This window comes from Mangifera indica, chromosome 11, assembly GCF_011075055.1.
Source record: "Mangifera indica cultivar Alphonso chromosome 11, CATAS_Mindica_2.1, whole genome shotgun sequence".
Taxonomy (NCBI): domain Eukaryota; kingdom Viridiplantae; phylum Streptophyta; class Magnoliopsida; order Sapindales; family Anacardiaceae; genus Mangifera; species Mangifera indica.
In genome coordinates, this window is record NC_058147.1 from 13046168 (window position 1) to 13067864 (window position 21697).

Below are 21697 nucleotides of genomic sequence, written 5' to 3' on the forward strand. Positions count from 1 at the left end.
CAATCAAGTCTTAGTGGAAAATTGAATATTTGTGTGAGCAATGTCGATGGTGGGAACAAGTAATAAAGATTGAGGGTTGTTACTATTTCCAACCATGCCACTTAGATAATAACTACACTTTTTATTGAGATCAAATAATGCTCCATTATAGACAAGTTGGTTAATGAGCACTTGGACAAATTTTAAAATTTTTTTATCATAGTTGACTGTAATTATAAGCCAAAAAAAAAATCTCCATATTGCAAACATGTTAAAAGATTGATATTTTATAAATACAAAGTATTACCCTCTGGAGTGAAATGTTGTGATTCCTTATTACTTAAGCATGATATAACTTGAAAATTTCACCTATTCAAGACAAAAAGAAAATTTTCAAAAATACCCTTAATTAAATATAATTGTAGAAACGTCAAAGGATGTCTATAATATATCAAAAATCCTCATATATCAATATAAATATCTAAACTCAAATAACATAAAATCGAATAACATAAATAAAATGATTGAAGTGCCCTTATGTCCAACTTTAGACTCTTTCACATTACAATGTCATGCTCACTTGCTACTTGCAAAAACATGAAAAGTGAGAGAGTGAGTGATAAGTTACTTAGTAAGGAGGGAAATTCAACTTAACTTCATCTCATATTTTCCTTAACTTGGATCCACCCTAGCTAGGTCATCGAAAGCACCTCTCTTAGAATACTTACTTTGATGACGTGGAAGTTACTTCACATAACTTATCTCAAGAATAGTTATGGTCCCTTCTAGCCATCTCTAGAAACTCTAAGGTCCTGTAACTTTGACGACTTTCTCTCAGCCATCTAGGCTATGCTTGAGATCCTAAATTTGAATGACTCTCAAAATATTCGGAAACATAGGTGAAAATGCTTAAAACATTATTAGTACCTCTATGTCAATTAGCCTAGGTCGAAACAAAGATTTGACACCTTGACTATGTGAGTTACATATTATATGTAGTCTTTTATCCGTACACACTATTAGACCACAATATCTTGTATAAGCTCTAGTGTAGGTACTGTGTTCTTATGTGAATTGTTATGCCCTTTTGCCGGTGTGTGTAGAAAGAATTTTATATGTGCCGCTTCATAATGACCCTCATAAAATATTAGAAAATTTTACTATAAATAAAAAGTTATACAATTTAACAACCATACTTTATACAAAAGCTTACAAAAATTTAAAAAAATGTAAAAGTCATTTTACCACCTAAGTGAAAATACTATTTTACCCCCTAATAGGTGTCCTTAGACAAATATCCATTTGTCTGTGAAGGTGCAACATTGTTGATGGGAATATAATTTATTTTTTGGTTAAATTCATCATTTCACTTCATAAATTGAATCATAAAATAACCATAAACATTTTCCCATTAGCTAACAACCAATTTTAACTTAAAATATGTTACATTTTTAAGCAAAATTCAAAAATTTAATTGTACTCCTTAAACTTTTTAGTAGGGGTGTTCATTGTCCAATTTGTATGATTTGAGAGTTTTTTCAAACCAATCTGAAAAAAACGGTTTGAAAATTTTTCAAATCAAACTGAATAAATACAACTTGGTTTGATTTGGATTACAATTTGAATCAATTAAAATAATTCAATTCTAAATATATATTATTTAATAAAATTAATTGAATCATAGTTTTATAGAATATAATATAAACATATAAAATAAATACAAAATGTATATGCAATATACATGTAAAGAAAATAACAAAATAAACATGAAAAAGACAACTTGTACAGCTAATTTCTTTTTCAAAAATTATGTCAATATGGTTATATATATTTTAAAAAAATATGATTTATAATCTGTTTTGGTTTAAAAATCGTTCAAACTATAACTCAAACTAAAAACCGTTTTTTTAAAATTTATTAGCCCAAACTAATTCATTTTACAAACTAAACTAAATCAAATTATAATTTTTAAACAATTTAGTTCAGTGTTACTATTTGAATCAAATTATGCACACCCCTGTTTTTTATTAATGGAAAATCTACCATTTTTTTGATAAAATTTGCTATTTCAAGATTAAATTTATCAATAAAACTATATATACCCATTTTGAGTACACAAATATGTACATAGTTATATGTGTCATCATATGATTAGGTGGTCTTAAATTAAATATAAAATAACATCTAATCTTGTAATGACACATATAATTATGTACATATTTGTATACCAAAAATAAGTACGTATAGTTTTACTCTAAATTTATACCCTAGTCTAACAAATAACTAATTTTAAACTCAAATTAAACTCAAAAAAGTGATATTCGTCATGAAAAAATGAAAATCCTAATAAAAATGAAAAACAAAACAATGAACGTTAAAACAAATAATTAAATAACTTAATACTAACCTTATAATTTATATTAGATTCGGGTCCACCAATGACGAGTTAACCTAACCCAGTTTCATTAAAACTGTCAAAGGGCAGTTATATGGTGGTTGAGTGGTAGTTGGACTATTATGTATATGTCCAAAACTACACCCGACATAAGAGGAACATAATTTATATTTTCTAGAAGAAGAAAATCTTCTTCCTCTCCCAGAACAAAATAGCACAAAAAATATAGAGATCATGTCTCCGAAAAGAATTGGGGTCGTGGAAATGACTCACATCAACACCTAACACCATATTCAAATAGGGTATGCCAATTTATGTTTACAATATTCATATAAATTACATTGGTATCAGAGCCCAGATTATGTATATGCCATGTTATCTGTGAATAAAATTATGTATTATGTGAATAATATGATCTAAGTTTTTTGTTTGTGATCAAAATTTTGTTTAAATTTGAATTTTGAGTACGAATTGAATTTAACCAAATTGCATGCAACAAAATGTTAGAAACATGTTAGGATGAAGCCTAGATGTCCTTTACATGCATTGAATTAAAAATTACCTGAAAATGATGTCTAAATCAATAGATTTAGAGCTAAAGATTGAGACCCATGATGTGACTTTCATGCCACCATTTTGTAGAATTTTGACAATGATAGCGATAGAAGTTGGTACGAGAAGACTCATTGTCAAATGAGCTTCAAAAGCCTGATGGTATCATTATCGGAAAATGGCCAATTGAGTGGTTAAGAGTCTAGGATTCTTTGTTAAGAAAGGTTGTAATCGAGTTGGGAAAACCAGATTGTCTAACCCATTTGGTCAATAGGTCAACTTTTGGTCAATCGAATTGAACTCAAACCAGTTAATGCCTACTCGAGTTAGTTAACCAGTCAATAATCAAAGCTTGACTTGTCATTATTAACCGATCGATAGCGATAGGTTAAGATTGATCGAAGGTCAATAGCAATTGTTTGATGTGTGTAAGCATGCGAAGGCACTTGAAAGACTTCTCCTAGCATGTGTAGCTCACTCCTGGCATGTGAATGCATATGCATGCACTGCTTTGATTTGTACGATGTCCACTCGATGTGTGAAGGTGCATAGGACCATGTTTTGGTGCAAGACAACATGTGAGACATTGTTTCTAACATGTTTGATTGCATGAAACCTATTTTTGGTGCATAACAACCTTGATGCTTGAATCTATGCATGGAATGTGTTCTATGGGTCCTATGATGTTGTAATACATTATTCGTGCTTTTGAAAACACATATCGATGTTTCAAAACACATGTTTCTAATTCATTTTAGTTTGTTGATTAAAAGTCATCATATTAAGTATATGATATGATCATTTGATGATTTAATGGTGCATGTTAGGACTATATATATACAATCAGTCATACTCTCTTAATAGGAAAAGAGATGGTACATAGTCTAATTATATTCAAGCATGACCATTAGCCCCGTAATTAATGATCTTGTTTAGGACAAATAGTGAAACATAGGTAGAAGTCACGAGGAAGTAGTCATGTATGAGTGAAGTAAATAGACACACTCTTTTGTGCCAAGGTATACACGTCTATGTATTTAAAGCAAAAGGAAAAAAAAGTGTAGGGTAACTAGGCCAGAAATTTAAGGGTCGTCCTAAACAATAGTACAAAGATCTCTGGTATACAATAGTACCTTACGTGCCTAAGAGTTAAGTCATAAAGTGGCACAAGATATATTTTTAGGTGGAAGTGAGAACAACCTAAGTTGAGTTATAGCCTGAGATGCATACATGTTAGACACCATAGGATTGTTACAAAAGGGCATTGTGAGTACACATTTGCTACACTGCCTATAGTAGGGCATGTCTGTAGTAAGACAATAGATCTGTAGTAGGGTACTTGCTTGTTGTAAAACCCAAGAAAGATACAATTTGGTATAGTAAAACAGAGAGATAGCTTATATGGCTAAGGTGTCATATCTTTGTATTTGATCTAAATTGATTAACCTAGTATACAACTTCAGTTATAATTTTCAAATTTAGATATTTCCATTAAGTTAGATAGGGTCACATTAGATAAAAATCTAGAATAGTGGTTTCTTAGTGATCGAGTAGGAGTAGTTTGATCTAAGAGTCTTCATATATAGTATAGACAATCTCTAGAGTATAGTATAAACATAAAGACAATATATAGGACCTATCATCATCCATAAGGGATTTTGATGCCAACTTTGGATGACAAAGATAGCAAGGGTTAAGACCAATGGCATTTTGGGGATTCTGACAAAAGTTATTAGTAGAGTCTCCTACTAACTAAGTGTTCTTATCACTCATTCTTTTACTTTCTTGTATGTAGATACAAATGATTGTGATGGCTATAGGATGAGTGTTGGTCAGGGAGCATAGAGCTCTAAAGGCATTTCTATCATTTTAATTTATTTCCAAATTTCTCATTTTTTCGTTTTATGACTATGTTAGACTACTCACATTATGATTTTAGTTTGTGCTTTTATATTTGCCATCTTTTGTTATGCTCCCAAGACATTTTTTATCGAAGGTATTTCAATCATTTTACAAGTTTAATAAATACAGTTTTATTCAAGTGTTTTTGAATTTATTACTTGTTTGGTATCATTTAATTGCCTAAAACAGACAAATTGATGACTATTTCTTCTAAAAGGCAATACTTTTGGAGTGAGGTGTTACACTTGGGTGGCATTGAGACCAAGGTCAAGGGGTGGTGACCCTTTAAGGAAGCTAATAACCCTCACTATTGTGCTTAAGAAGTTTCGATGAATTTTCTAATGGATCGAGATCATATTACATTAATTCTTTCTTTAGCTTTGGCAATCAAGTTTGAATTAATCAAATAGGTAAATTTCAAATTAATCACAAAAGCCCATAATCTCAAGTTAGGTGTTACACCAACAAATCATGCGATCTCAATTATGACTCTCGGTATCAATAAGATAGATATACATATAATCTTACATTGACAAATGTATTCCCTACTTATGCCTCTAATTTACTTTACCTTTACTTTAGCAAACAAACAAAGCATATTGCTTAAGTTGGACCTAATATGATCAACTCCTAATTTTTCACTTGATAGAAGTGTATCTTCACTTTGGCGAATGAGGTTCGAACGAATAGGGGCTTAATTAGGGTGTCATAGTAAAAGGTACCAACTGTGATCATAAACTTAAAATTCATTTTAAAGGTTTTAATTAATCAGTCTCATTAATTTTAATCCACATGTTAGGTAATATTTATGCAAAATAAAATCTACACATATATTCTACAATGTAAATAAAGCATGCTAGTACACAATCATAACTAATGTCAAGCCCCTCAAGCTAAGAGGTGTTTGACTAGTCAACCTATTACGTTTATCTTTCATCTTCAATCTTCAATATTACATAACTTTATTTCCTAGTTATAATATTCTACAAAACAAAAATTAAACCTAATCTAAAAGATGAATAAAAGATAAGGTAAGGCATGCATACCCTATTTTATTAGATTACAACCCCCTAAATAAAACATTCAAACATATAGTTCCTTTGGTTCTGTACTAAGCATCATTAATACATACATCCATAGATGTACAATTTAAAATTAAAATTAATTAAATTTAATAATTATTCACCAAGTGTCAAATTACATTTTAGTCCCTTGAACTTTTGCATAATTTAATTACATAAAAAGTTTAAAAATTTGTAATTTAGTCCTTATTTATCAAAATAGGCCAAAACCGAAATTCCGAGCTCATCTAAGCATGCAAGTCATGGTGCTAGCCATTCATGCCTTTTACCAACGTGAGGCAATATGACATGTAAGTCATCCTCACATCAGTAGCAATAACACAATTTGAAGGCGATTTCATGCAATTACATAAAATCAATGACTTATCAACTGAATTACAAAAACCTACAAATTTAATAAACACAAGCAAAAATCCAAGAACCCAAAACTCAACAAATTGACACAACTTACTTTGCACATGAGACACAACAATCATTCAATAACACAAATGCAAATCCTAATTAACAAATTAAAAAAAACTAGTTTTATTAAACCAATTTTATATGTAATCAACATACAAAAATTAATCAAAACATGCAATAGATATATTTTAATGAAAAATATGTCAATGGCGGCGTCTCTAACACCACATTCGGTTCTCGGGGCACCAGTAACTAACAATACAATGAAATTTAAAACTTATAAAAACAAACAATCTTACAAACCTAACCAGGATACCCATTTTGAACATATGATTCATGAACATGCTATTAACATTCATAGGGTTTAATCGAATTTATAACTGTATTAGATGACTCCTTAACTCTTTATATGGCAAGAGAAGACATTATCCAACCTTTAATAGGTGATACCTTAATATCAACACAAAAAACAAACTTGATGAAAGGTTTATTCAATCACGAAAGGTTATTAGGGCTCTATGATTGAATATGTGTGTTTGAGAGAGAGAGTAGGTGGCTAGGGTTTTGCAAAAATTCTTTTATTATTTTTCTCATGAATGTGCATCTATGCATATAATTTAGGCACCTAGAATGGTCATCCCTTTAACATGGATGTAACACCTATAGGTATGTCTCAAAGGCAAACTAGTCTTTGTGCATGAGTTTTTAGTGATACACGGTCATGCACAATAAGGTCATGCCTGTATGTCATTGTCATATTAGCTAAATAAGATGGTTTCATGTAAATTTTAAATTTAAGTGACATATAGTCACGTGCCTATGACATACACCTATGTGTGTTGAACATGGCTTTAGTTTTTTAAAAGGTGCATTTGTTGTGTTTTAGGATTTTTATCTTTAATCAAACGTGCAAGACTTTCAAAGTGTGAGAGAGAGAGACTGCAAGTTTTGATCATCTAGCTTCATGGTGATAATTTTGATAAGCGAATTCCAATGTTATGGTGAAGTGAAAAGAAGAGAGAAAAGGACCTTATAGTTAACCTTGTTACGATAATCTTCGCAAAAGGTAAGTGAGACTTTTTTATACTGAGTTTTACTTTCTAAAGAATAATTCCCCACTGATTTGTGATGAGAATCTTTGTTCATGTGTTGATCTTGTTGCGAGTATTTGTATTGTATATATATTATACATATAAAGTGATGATTATGTACATGATAAAGTATATGATATTGAATGAATCTTAAAATAGATGGTATGCTTTTGTGTCTATGTGTGTGATAAGAATAGATGTTTAATTGCTTAGTCATTTGAGTTATATGGGTTTAATTTGTTTTTAAACCTATTCAAAAATGATAGTCACTTTGAGATGGGTTGAACATATGAGAGGATTATGTTGTATTGAATAGGTTTTGAGGATCTATTGAATTATGGTCATATATTTTGTAATGGATGAATGAACATGTGTTTACTTGTATTTAGACATAAACTAGAATTGGATTAGAATATTGTGTTGATCATTATTTTGTGCAAAGATTGCCTAAACAGTGGATAAACATGCAAAAATGAAGTAAGGATCAAATTAGGGTTCAATTCTTGACATTTTCTACATTCTAGACTCGACGCATAACTGGGTGAAAACAGACACATAACTGTATGTATATAATCTAGCATTCACTTACATTTTCTGATAGCCTAATAATTGTTGGACATCATTAACCAATAAGTAGTCAACGAGGCCATATAGACTACACATTTACAGGGTGAAATGATCGAAATACTTTTACAAAGTGGCACAGTTGAGATAAGTTTAGAAAGGAAAGGGGAATAAATATCTAAAGGTGTATACAGCAGTGTTAGTAAAAGCACATGCTTGTGTATATAGAAAAATTAACACATAGAGAGATGCCACAAAGAGTTAGCCATGTGCATGGAAGTAAAGAGACACACCTCTATGTGTCTATAAATATACACCCTTATATGTGTAGTGTAAATTATAGATAAAAAGATAGGGAAGTAGGTTAAGGATACATGAGTCATCTCAAAAGCTAAAAAAGAGATCCCAAGTACATAGTACTACCTTACGTGCCAAAGAGTTAAGTCATAGAATGACATAAGATGTTTTTTTTTAGGTGGAAGTGAGAGCAAGCCAAGTTGAGTTAAGGGTAAAGATGCATACATGCTAGACATGATAGGATCATTACAAATGGGCACTGTGAGTACACAATCCCTACATTGCCATTAGTAGGGCATATCCATAATAGGGTACTTACTCATAGTAGAGTTTAATTGAGATATAGTTTTGGTGTATGGAACAGAGAAATAACTTGTACAACCAAAGTGCCAAAACCTTGTATTTGGTTTAAATCGATTGGTCTTGTATACAGTTTTAGTTATAACTTCTAGATTCAGATACTTCCATTGCGTTTAGTATGGTCACGACAGATAGGAATATGGAGAGTAGTTCCTTAATGGTCAAGTGAGACACAATTTGACCTAACAATTATGACATTTAGCCTGGACAATCCTTAAAGTACATTATAAGCATATAAATGATGCTTAGAAACCATCATCATCCACAAAGGAGTTTAGTGTTGGCTTTGGGTAATAAAGATAATAAAGGTCCAGACCAAGCGCATTTTAAGGAGTAAGTAAAAGTTGGCAATAGAGTCTTCTACTTACTAAATGTTTTATCACTCACTCTTCTACTTTTATGTATGTAGGTATAGATGATCGTGATGGTTTCAGGACAAACGAAGGTTAGCGAAAGTTGTGAGGACATTTTCGTCATTCTTGCTTACATGAGTTTTATTATTATTATGAGTTTAATTATGTAGTTGACTACATATTGTTACTTTTTAGTTATGCTTTGGGTTATGACATCTTTTACACACTTTCGACTATGTTTTCAATTAAGAGCATTTTGGTCATTTTCCATAAATTAATAAATGATGTTTATTCAAAGCCTTTATAAAAGTTTATTTATTAGTTTTAGATGTTTTGAAAAGTTAAACATGTTTAAATAGTCTATTTAGTGACCTCTTCCTCTAGAGGGTAGTACTTCTAGAGAGGGTGTTATAATAAAACAACCATTCCTTTTCTTGTGGTGGTACAAAATCACTATGCACATTATGCTTGGTTAAGGAAAAAGTCAAACTAAACTGTTTTAATCTTATTTGACAAGTCTAGTTCATTCACAATCTCACTTTCATTACCAAACACCAAGATTATCATCAAATAACCCTCTGTCTTTGAATTCAAATAAACTTCTATTTGTATATGACCCATAAGCTCTCTATTGAGCTAGTAGTATTTAGATTCATATCAAATCTAAGTATAGACCAAATTTGGCCTCTAGTAAGGCATCGTGCCCACCCAGTCAATAGAATGTCAGTAGACATTTCTTAAGCCTTTACAACATCTTGATTATATGATATTCAATCTTTTTATCAACCAATATCTCTTGAAGTTAAGACATAGAAGTATGTCTATCTCAATAGCTCCTCAATATGAAATGATACAAATCAATGACCAACACGAATAAAACTGTGAAGCAATCCCACTGTGGCCACAAATTCAAGTGGTCATAGATGTTTTTAGTATTCTCATGTGAGATAGCTTCTCCCATGCTCTAAAGTGACGAATCTTTTATTGGTCAACTATAGCCTTTGTGCATCTCATGATGTGCCTAATCACTACCTTTATTGTTACCCCAGTCACGACAACATGTTAGATAGCATCAAACTATACCAATCCTTATACGAGATGATTTGTTGACCTCAAGTCAAAAGATTAAATGCACTCGTGCTATTCAAAAGATTTATTCCATAAAGACTAGAACAATTATCCATATGAATATTCTCTGGTCAAGTTAGTTTGAAGAACACATCTACACCGTGTATTCATATGTTACACTAAGCTATTGACAAACAGCTTTGAAACATAAAAACTATTGCCACCTTTTAGTAGAGTTGTTCAACCTATGATAATCTCATCATCATTACAAATGCCTTTAGTTATGGTAATGTTGGGATTATGGACATTTCTAGAATAGCCACTTAATGTGTGCATAGAATTCCTACAATCAGTCATCTAATTCTTTTGTCACCGTTCTAGCATCTTAAGGGCATATTATTCATACAATCATATAATCAATACACATTTTTTATATTCAACTTGAGTTTACAAGGTTTTCATATATTTGGTTTTGTGTTTCTATTTCAAACATAAGTGGCTAATTCTCTTTATTATAGGACTAAGATAGATTTGATAGTCCTCATGAACTTATAGTACTTTTATTTTTATATTTAATAATACCTTGATGTTTGATTTAATGAATGGAACCTTAATGCTTGTGTCCAATTTAGGGTCCAATTTTACACATACCAGTAAGCTTATGTAGACTATCGAAAGGTAGGTACAAAATTAGTGCATGCATTCATTAAACTTGGAACCATGATACTAGAAATAGGTCAAATCCTTATAGAGTCATTGAAGTCATAAAACGTATGTTATTTGAGTATGATGTAAGTAGGTGCTCGTTTGATGCTTACACGTTTGGTCAACCTTACAAGGGGAACTTAAATAACTTAGGATATCCAACCATCAATATGCCATCATCACTATAGGAATTTCATATCATTTATGAGTTTATGAAGGTAGTCAATGAAGTCTTATTTCTTATGAGCTCTCATTATATAAGTTCAATAACAATGATATAGTTGTGATAGTTGCATTAATTAGTCGTATTTTATGTAGTCTAGTTATTAGAAGTAGTCGTAGTCATATTTTCTTATTACAATTTTACATTACTCAGTCTCTTTAGCTAACAAAAATCTAGAACGAATTAGCAGTCAGTTTCCTAATTCCTGTAGGATCAATATCTATTATACTACTTGTTGACTTGCACACTTGTGAGCAAGATGCAACAAGTTTTTGGTAATGTTGCTAGGGATTGGTGTTAAAATTGATACTAACATAATTCATGATCTTACTAGTTTAAGGAATTTCTTTCTTTTCACTCGCATATTATTGTCTTCGAGAGTTGATCACTCTTATTCTCTTTTGTAGGCTTTACCTAGTTTATGACCAAATCGAGGATGACAAAAAAAACTAGATTTTGATCTCAAGATTGAGAAAACCATTTGTAATATGAGAAAAAGCAAGCAAGAACAAGAAATCAAGCTGAAGGAACCAGAGATTAATCCTAATACTAACATGATGGAGATGATGAAATAACCACAAGCACTTCAAGACAATACGATCCCATCCACGAAGGATACCACCTCAAATGTTGTTAGACCAATCGTTAATGCTGATAACTTTGAGATAAAACCCGTTAATGCTTTTAAATATATATATATATATACACACACATGAAAAAAAATCACATTTATAAGCAATAATCATATGAGATACAAGAAATTTTATGGTAACTCAAAATTATATTCACAACCAAGAAATAGGAGTTCGGTACTCCATTTTGATATTATTGTTATGTTTTCTATCCTAGTGGGAAGATGAGTCTTAATTAAAGATGACAATTTTTGCTTGAAGTTAGGGTCTCTGACCCTCTCCAAACTTAATAGGGAGGGGATACCTCAATACAAAGGGGACGAATATGGAGATGAAAAATATCTCTGTAATCAGGGACAAGGATACACGTGTCCCCTCCCCTCCCCACCCTTGTCTCGGTCCCTACTCTTTTATGTTAACATTATTATTTAAAATACTAACATATCCTTATAATTTTAGATTATTTGTATTTTTCAAATTTATTTATGTTTTTGTTATGTATATTAAGGTGATTAACGTATATTATTTGTGATATTTGAAATAGCGAATTAGTTTTAATTTTAATTAATTTTGTTGTTTAATATGTTTATGTTGTATTTAGAGAGTACGAGGAAGAGATTTTTCCTTATAAGTACAAGAATGAGAAGGGATTTTCCCGTGAGCAGGGGACGAGGAGAGGACAAAAAATCTTTATCATCTTTGTATCATGGACAAGTCAGGGATGAGAATTGATATCCCTAACAAGAATGGGAATATAAAATTGGGTATCTTGAGTTTTAATTCACTAGAAAAAGGATATTAAGGTTGAAACATTTGTGCATTAAGTGAAATTTATGATTTTGTGTAACTATGATAACAAAAATATAATCTTTACTAAACATCAATATTGACATATGTACCTTAATCTTGAGTCGTTAGTATATCTTTGTGAACTGCAGTTTCGTGGATATAAGAATACTATTTCATAAACATGGAATTTCAATAAAGTTTAAGCAACACCACCTTTTGGTTTTTATAAGAGACTTGCTCAAATGTTTAATGAAGTATTCATTGAAAGTTATTATTCATTAGATTCAAAACTAGATGCAAGGAAAAGATGTAATCTAAAGGGCATATCAAAAGTGGACAAAGTCCCTATAATTGGTGTTCTAGGAGAGTACATGTGTAGTTGCCACTAAATTGATATACTTCAATCAGATAATTTAGTCCAATTAAATTATTAAAGTTTCTGATAAACAGAATGCCTAATTCAAGAATACAATGTCGTTTGTTTAGTAGAGTCAAATACTGTAAGTGAATTCTCTGTCTTACATTTATGATACGAAGGGGTACCATAATACTTTGGTGAACTGGATTAAAGTTTATGTGGCAGTGACTATCCTTAAGTATTTGATGGAATAAATGGAAAACTAGCGGGTTTCTTTGAGAGTTATAGGAGTCTAAGACAAGGTAATCCATTGTCTCTTGTTTGTTATAGTCAAGGAGGTACTGTCTTGCCCTTTTTGTGTAAATGGATTGGGTAAATTTGATTTTATCCAAGGTTTATACTTAGTGTGAACTTCATAGGGCGATATCTAACATTTTTCTTTTTTTTTTTTATTTTACCCGAGGTATACATATTATTATTATAAAATTGAGTATTATAATATTTTTAATTCAAAATTATTCAATCATATTGTAATACATTATCTATATACCTATTTATATATATATATATATATTTATTATATATACCACCAATCTCAGATTCCCTCTCTTTGTCTCTTTTTTTAATTTTAAACTCAGTTTACTCTCTTACCAACCAAACACTCGTAAGATACAAAATAGTGGAAGATGAAGCAAGGACTTCTCTGAAACACCATTCTTCACTAAACCAAGCAAAAGTTTAGTTACTCAGAACACCGTGCAAATTCAAATCTATCGGAAACTAAGTGAAATCTAAAGAGGGTGTAAAATGCAAAACATTAAAGTTAGAATATGTACTGATGATATAAATTGAAACTGCGCATTGTGGACGTGGTTAGAAGATCTCCACACTTTTTTTTAGCTGGTTGAGTTGGTGTCTAGTTTAGAAAATACAAGTTTTTGCTTTTGTTTAAGTTGTGACAATGAGATGAACGTGTGTGTTACCGAGTAAAAGGAGAAAAAAGAAAGTGATGCTTTTTGCAAGTGTCTTACGACATTCTGAATACCTAGCTCGGTTTACCCATTTTCAGCTACATAAATCATCTCCAGTCAGGGCCGAAAGGGTAATGCGAGATCCCGTTACTAGGAAATTCAATATGCCAGTGCCTGAAAATTTTAATTGGATTGAAGATAGAATCGAAAATTTTGAATTGAATTCTATATAACTCTATGATATCAAAGCAGAATTATTACTATTATATATTACCAGAAGAGGGTAGTTTTCTGCAGAGACAGACCATAGAGTGGGAAAAAATCATTCCAGTAAAAGAAAATACAACAGAAATAAAATAGAAACCACACAAATTGTAAAAACAAGTTTTAACTTGAAGGTCTAAGGAGTGGTTTTTAGAAATGGATAATCTGTGTAACCGATAACAGGATCATCTATATAAAATGTATCTCTATTGTATGGGTTTAGAGGGGCATTGAGTTCAAATCTCTTTGGTAAATCAGGATTTGATAAGAACCAACGACCATAAACAACAAGATCTGCTCGACCTTCTGCTATAGCCTTGATTCCATCTTCCCTTTCATAACCACCTGCAACGAGGAAAGTACCGTTGAAAGCCTTTCTCATGGGCAATAAGCTGTGATGACTTTCGTGTTTTTCTCCAACTGTCTTCATTCTGGGTTCAACCATGTGACAGTAAAGAATATTATACCTATTCAAGGACTCTGCCATATAGAGACCTAATGCTTCTGGATCTGAGTCCCCTGCTTGGGCATAGTCCGCAAAGGGAGATAGCCTAATACCAACTCTCTCTGGTCCAATCTCATTAGCAACAGCTTCAACTATTTCTAGAGCAAACCGACAACGGTTCTCAAGGGATCCACCATAGTGGTCTGTCCGATCATTCACTTGATCCTTCAAAAACTGGTCAATCAGGTAACCATGAGCACCATGAATCTCAACTCCATCAAAACCTATACAACATATACGCAACATTAGCAACCTGATTCATAGAATTTCTGTTTATTTGGTTGCAGACAAGCAGTAATCTAAAAATTAAAATCACTCCCCCACAATTTAAGTTTTGACTTTAGACAAAGTATTTACCAGCTTCAACAGCATTCCTTGCAGCAACCCTGAAATCATTCACAATTTGTGGGATTTCATCTGTCCTTAGCCGCCTTGGAGGTGTGAACTGTGGAACATCAACACCGAATGCTCCAATTTGAGGCAACAAAGGCCTGTCTGTACTGGAGATTGGAGCTTGACCATTTGGCTGAAAACCTGTATAGACATGAGAAAGGGAGAACTAATAAAGATCATATGAAAACCAGTATTACTTTTCTATGAGATCAAGAGCGTAAACATGGAACAAGACATTAAAAACTGAAATGCTAAGAACTTCGTCTTTCCAACTCCCTTGCTGGCCTTGTGTTTTGCATCACATAACTTACAGCAACTCAATTATGTAACCTCACTGCAAGCTGATTGTATACACACAAACATCTTCGACTTAACAACAAACTAAATTGTAGATTAATATAACACAAAAAAGAACATTAATCTTTTCTTCCACTCTTCCACATATTTTCAGTAACTCAAATATAAGATTTCTGTGATCAAACATGAAAAAAAAATCAAGCTTAAGCACAATCCTATATTTATTTATCACAATTCGCCACTTAATTACAGGTTCTTTTAGTCCTGCTCACAAAAATAATAAGAGAGAAGGGGTTATGTAATACCCAAGTTTCTGACTAAAGCGACTACATGAGTAAGTACTGAAATAAACCCTGCCTTAACAAGGAAAGGCTTAAAAGCAAAAGTGACAGGGCAGGGTGTTATAGTTACAAGGAATGAAATGCTTCAGGGAGTTGAACATAATGTACATAATGTTCAATACATATACATTGCAAAAGACAGTCAACACCAGGATGCATGATTGTAGAGAAGGTTCTAGCAAAACTTGATTCATCCAATATGAATGTATGCAACGGAAAACAATGAAGAGTCAGCAGTAATAACCCATAACGATTCAATCGTTACAATATAAAAAAGTCAAAGACATAGAACACACCTCTATTCGAAACCCTCCCCACGTGCCAAATCTGACAAAAGAAGATCCCGCCTTTAGCATGAACAGCATCTACAATCGGTTTCCATGCTTCAACTTGCTCCTTTGTCCATATACCAGGTGTATTTGGATACCTAAACAATCAAAGAAACAATAGATCTTATCAAATTCCATCCTCAAATGCTGTTACCCTTTCAATGTAATTCATGTATAAGACAAAACTACCCTTGAGCGGTGTCGGAAACACCAGTGGCTTCAGCGATGAGAAGACCACCTTTGGTTGTTCTCTGGGAGTAATACAAGATGGCATGAGGCTGAGGAACATTGCCGTGAGACCTCTGTCTGGTCAGTGGGGCCAAAACAACTCTGGAATATACATGCAAAATCAACCACAAACTTCAACTAGAACAATAAACAAACTGCAGTTTCTCACCCAAACAAATTCATAAATTTGCTTAACAGCTCTCAAATACACCACTTCCCTTACCAATCTAGCAAACAACTAACCAAATATAACATTCATAAAAGATCATTTCTTCAGGAGATGTATATATACATATAGAAAAGTGGCACCTCAGCTGATGAATCAGCCTGTGCGACCGTAGAAATGGATATAATTATATAATAAACAAAAGTTTCTGTTCACATGCGGACTGAGACTTCGAAAAGAACTTTTTTTTTTCTTAAATGAAAACAAACGAATTTTACTTGTAAAATAATTTATTTAAAAAAATATTTCAAAGCAATCAAAAGTCCTAATCATATTTTCTCAGTTTCGTGCCTTTCTCCTCAACAACCAAACACTCCTAAAATACAAATTAATTGAAGAGACAAAACAGGGATTTTCCAAAATCAGAATTCTTCACCATACCAAACAAAAATAGAAGCCTATCCATTTCTCAGAAGATCAAGTTACTTCCAACCCATCAAGAAATACCATCAGAAATCAAATAAAAAGGTAGGGGTATCCACGGCCCGGTTTGGTACAGTTTGAGAGATTTTTCAAACTAAATTGAAAAAAGTAATTTGAAAAATTTTCAAACCAAATCAAATTAAACTAAAAAAATACGGTTTGGTCCGGTTTAGTTTACAGTTTGAACAATTATTATCACTATTATACGATATACAATATATATTGTATCCTATGATATGATACGATACAAATAAAAAACGATACGTATCATAAGATATATCGAATTAATATGATACAATAACATTGTCATATAATACAATATTATCTTATAATACAATACATATTTTTTATTCAAATTAATATACTTTTTTAGAAAAAATGAATGTGTTAGGAGTGTCAATGAAAAATGTTAAAATATTGAAGATGTATGATGTTTTTCAAAGTAATGATGTCAATTATAATATTTTATTAGTAATTTATTATTTTAATTTTTAAAAAGTGTATCATATAATATGATAGATACACAATATGATGAACTGAGTTTTTGATATATTATATGATACACAATTTGATTATTATAGTTTGAATATTTTAAAATCATTTATATATATGTGTGTGTAAAATAAATATAAAAATATATACAATACACATGTACAGAAAATAACAAAATAAATATAACAAAACAAATTATACACCTAATTGTTTGTTAGAAAATTTTGTTAAACATAGTTTTATATATATATATATATATATATATATATATATATATATATATATTTTAAAATACAACTTATGGTTTGGTTTGTTTTGAAAATTGTTTAAACCGTAACCCAAACTAAAAGAACGGTTTGAAAAATTTCAATCCAAATCAAACCATTTTATAAATTAAATCAAATCAAATTATAGTTTTTAAGCAGTTTGATTCAATTTTATGGTTTAAATTAAATTATACACACCTCTATAAAAAAAGGTCTAATCTCTAAGATTTCAAACTCAGAAAATGCCTACCTGTGAGAAAGATCGAAAGGACCCATGTTGTAGGGGGTGAGAAGAGGAATTCGTGGAGTTTCTTCAGACATGTTTGAGCTTCGCTTTTCACAAAAACAAGTTCGGAATTGTTGAATTTGCGGAAAGAAGTGATGCGGAGGAGAGTATTTATAGAGTGATGGGACACGAAGAAAAGCCATCAAATAAGAAGAGAAATTTGCTTCGGAAACTGGTGGGCTTTGCAGAATTAAGATGACATAATGAATTACGCACTTCTTCAGTACGGCGAAATTATTTCAAAAAATAAAATGCCTACAATCTTATTCAAATTTATATGAATAATGATGGTATATAAATAGATTAATCAGTTTACATTATTTTTATAATTACTGTACAATTTAAGCTGATAATATGGTACGCTATAAAAAATGGGGTTAAAGATTTTTTTTTTATAAAATTTATTTTGAGTCAATTTTATATAAAAAGTATTAGAATTTATGTAACTTGACATAATCTGAATCAAATTGAATATTTTAGAGAAGTCAATAATAATTAAAATTTTTACTGATTGTATATGATTTCAGAATATGATTCGGTTAGTCAAATTATTAATGTAGATGTTTTATTATTAATTTTTAGACTATTTGTAACTAAGTTAAAATGTTATATTGTGTGTTTTATTAATAATGATTGAAAAATTTTGATAAAAAATTAAAATAATGAAAATATTTTAAAAAGTAAAAATAATAAATAATTTTGGATCAAATTGAATCAATTCAAATATTTAAAAAATGGATTAAGATTTAAAAATTTAGATACACTTTTAATTCAAATTGAAATTAAAATTAAAACTCCTTAACAGAAAATCTAAATTAATATTATATAAATATAATTTGATGTCACAAATTGCCATGCTTATGGTATATACAAAAGAGACTATTATAATTTATTAATTTTTTGGTTGCTGTGTAACAATTGGTAAATCCAAAATGACACACGAAAGTAAAGTGTGGTGATAAATATAAAATTTATGTAATAAAGAGTTGTTTTCATAAATAATAATGTGGGGTCGGAATCATGAATCAGGCTAGAAATCGGGGAAAGTTAAAGTACAGGGGCTACGCAGGAAATTTTGTGCAGTGTCTGACGTCAGCTGTTACGATTTATGTTTCCAGCAGAAAACGAAGAAGATGGAGCTTTATGAAAATTCAACTCCAATATTCAAACTATCATTAATCCTGGAAACGTTATTGAATTTTCAATTTTCTGGAATGTTCTCGATGCAATTCGTGGGTTGTATATAAATTGAAATAGGCAAGGGGTTGACAACGGAAATTAAAATGTCATATCCGATCAAATAGAAATATTCGTGCGTTAACATTTTCACTATAATTAATTTTAAAAAATCATGATTTTACTTATTAGCAACATTAAATATATAAATAGTAAACACAATTTTATATATAAATAATTTTATATTATTATTATATTTTTAATTAATTTAAAATTATTTAATTATATAATAATAAATCATTATTTATATACAAAATTATATTTGTTAATTTATGTATATCATTTTTATTGTTTACTTATTTGTCTCTAATTAAAAGTTATAAAGGTAAAAATAATTAAAAGGACTTAACATGTTTTTTAATTAATTAGTTACTATTATAACTTTTAGATTTTGTGTTTTCAACTATTGTGGTTGGGTCCATTGTGAATTTTAGTTTTATGTATATGTCGGCTCCAACAATGTTCAACCGTTAATACTTTGCCTAGGATCTTTGCGAGCTGTCCAACTGGTCACATGTTTGAGCCTGGTCATTATGTGTTGATGGACAGATTTGGCACGTTTGTGTTCAAAAGGGTTTTGTTTGCTTCTGGGCTTGTGGGCACCCCCATTTCAAATGGGTTGACAAAGTTGAGGAAGAAGATGGATTCCACTTTTTAATCTCCAAACAAGCCTCCATCCACTGTTTTGATTGCTCTTACATAGGCAACTCACGTGGGTTTGAGCAAGGGTGTAATTGTAATTTTTTGAAAGATAAAGAGGTGGTCGTAATGAGTAAAAACATAAACCCCTAGTAGGAGGGAAAGATAAGTTTTCATAACTCAATTGAGAGAAATTATATATTCTTAAATGTAAGTTAGGAAAAATTAGATAAATTTTTTTTGTTAAATAACATTTATACCTTTATAATTATTATATTTTTTTAACAGTAATAATTATTGGGTAGGTATTTAGATTTTTCAAAATTAACAAATATAACATTGTTGATAAACTAAAACTTGGGTCCGAATAAATCTTTTATGATAAAGATTATAGTCAACAAACATACACTTTTTGTGTGAAAAGCGAACTTATGCCAATGATAGGGTTCAAGATAAAGAAAGATAACACACCCAAATATTCTAATAGATAAGTAGTTAGGTTATGAAAACTGTATTACTTTTTTACGAGATCAAGAGTGTAAATATGGAATAAAACATTATGAACTGAAATGAGAAGGTAAGAACATAGTCATTTCAACTCCCTTGTAAGCCTTGTGTTTCACATAACACAACTTACAACAATTCAATTGTGTAACCTTATTGCAAGCTGACTGTATACCCATAATATCGTCCACTTACAACAAACTAATTTGTAGATCAATATAACACAAAGAATGTATGTAATGGAAAACATAAAGAGTCAATAGTATTAACCCAGAATGATTCAATAGTTACAATATAATAAAGTAAAAGACTTAGAACACACATCTGTTTGAAACTCTTCCCGCATGCCAAATCTGAGAAAAGAGTATCCCCGCCTTAAGCATGAACAACATCTACAATCGGTTTCCATGCTTCAACTTCCTCCTTTGTCCATATACAAGGAGTATTCAAATACCTAAACAAACAAAGAAATAATACATCTTATTACATAGTGTCGTAAAATTTAAGACAAGCATGCCAATATTCTATAATCTGTAATTCTATAAAATTTCTATGGCGTCCCAGATTCTATTTTGTCCGCGTGGATGGTTCGCAAAGGTTACAACAATTAATCATTTCTCCACAACACGATTTTTATAGGTGCACTGCCATTTCAGTTGTATATTGGGAGACACTATAATTATTGTACTTGTTATGATTCTATATATTTTTGAGAATAGAAACAGAGGAGAAAATGTGTTCCTGTTTTTGTTGAGTGTAGTTTTGGATATATATATATATATATATATAAAATAGTCCAACTACCATATAACCATCCTTTAGAAGTTTTAATAAAGCTACACTGTTCAAGAATGAAGTCATTTTGAAGATGGCCAATGGAGCAATAGTTACAACTAAAGCCATAGGGGATTGTTCTCTAAAGCTTCCATCAAAACATCTTTTGAGATTATACAAAGTTTTGCATTTTACTAAAGCTATTAGAAATATAATTTCTATATCTGTCTTAAGTAAAATAGTTACAATGTGCAGTTCAATGGTAATGAATGTTTGAATTATTTTTGAAACTTTCTAGTTAGCAAAGCAATAAATACAAATTGTTTATATGTTTTGGAACTAAATTATCTAAATATTATAAATTCTCTCACAAATAAAAAGATCTCAAGAAGAAATTAAAACAAGTTCTAAACCCTATCCAACTAGAAATTAACACATAAGAGACAACTAGATAATGAGACTTAAAACAAGTGGAATTTTGAATTCATTAAGTTCTAAACCCTATCCAACTTGTCAATCCTATTTTCAAGAAAATTTGACCAAATCACCCTTTAAAAATAAAGGGGAAAGATCTAAAGAACTATTGAAACTAATACATTTTGATGTATGCGAGGCCATTTGATGAAATAGTGAGAGGTGGTTTTCAATATTTCATCACCTTTGCTAACAATTATTCAAGGTATAAGTATGTATATTTAATGAAAAACAAAGTTAAATCATTTGAAAAGTTCAAGTAATTCAAGAATGAGGTAAAAAAACAATCTTGAAAGA

General features: G+C 30.7%; 1 protein-coding gene across 1 annotated transcript; it reads right to left on the reverse strand.

Annotated features, from left to right (window-relative positions):
- Positions 1–13966: 13966 nt before the first annotated feature.
- Positions 13967–17931, reverse strand: LOC123230005 (putative 12-oxophytodienoate reductase 11). Its single transcript, XM_044656094.1, has 5 exons — positions 17738–17931; positions 16042–16182; positions 15820–15950; positions 14850–15026; positions 13967–14716 (listed from the first exon to the last, which is right to left on the reverse strand). Exons 1-5 carry the CDS (start codon positions 17914–17916, stop codon positions 14124–14126), a joined length of 1221 nt encoding a protein of 406 aa, XP_044512029.1. The 5' UTR covers positions 17917–17931; the 3' UTR covers positions 13967–14123.
- Between the last annotated feature and the right edge of the window lie 3766 nt (positions 17932–21697).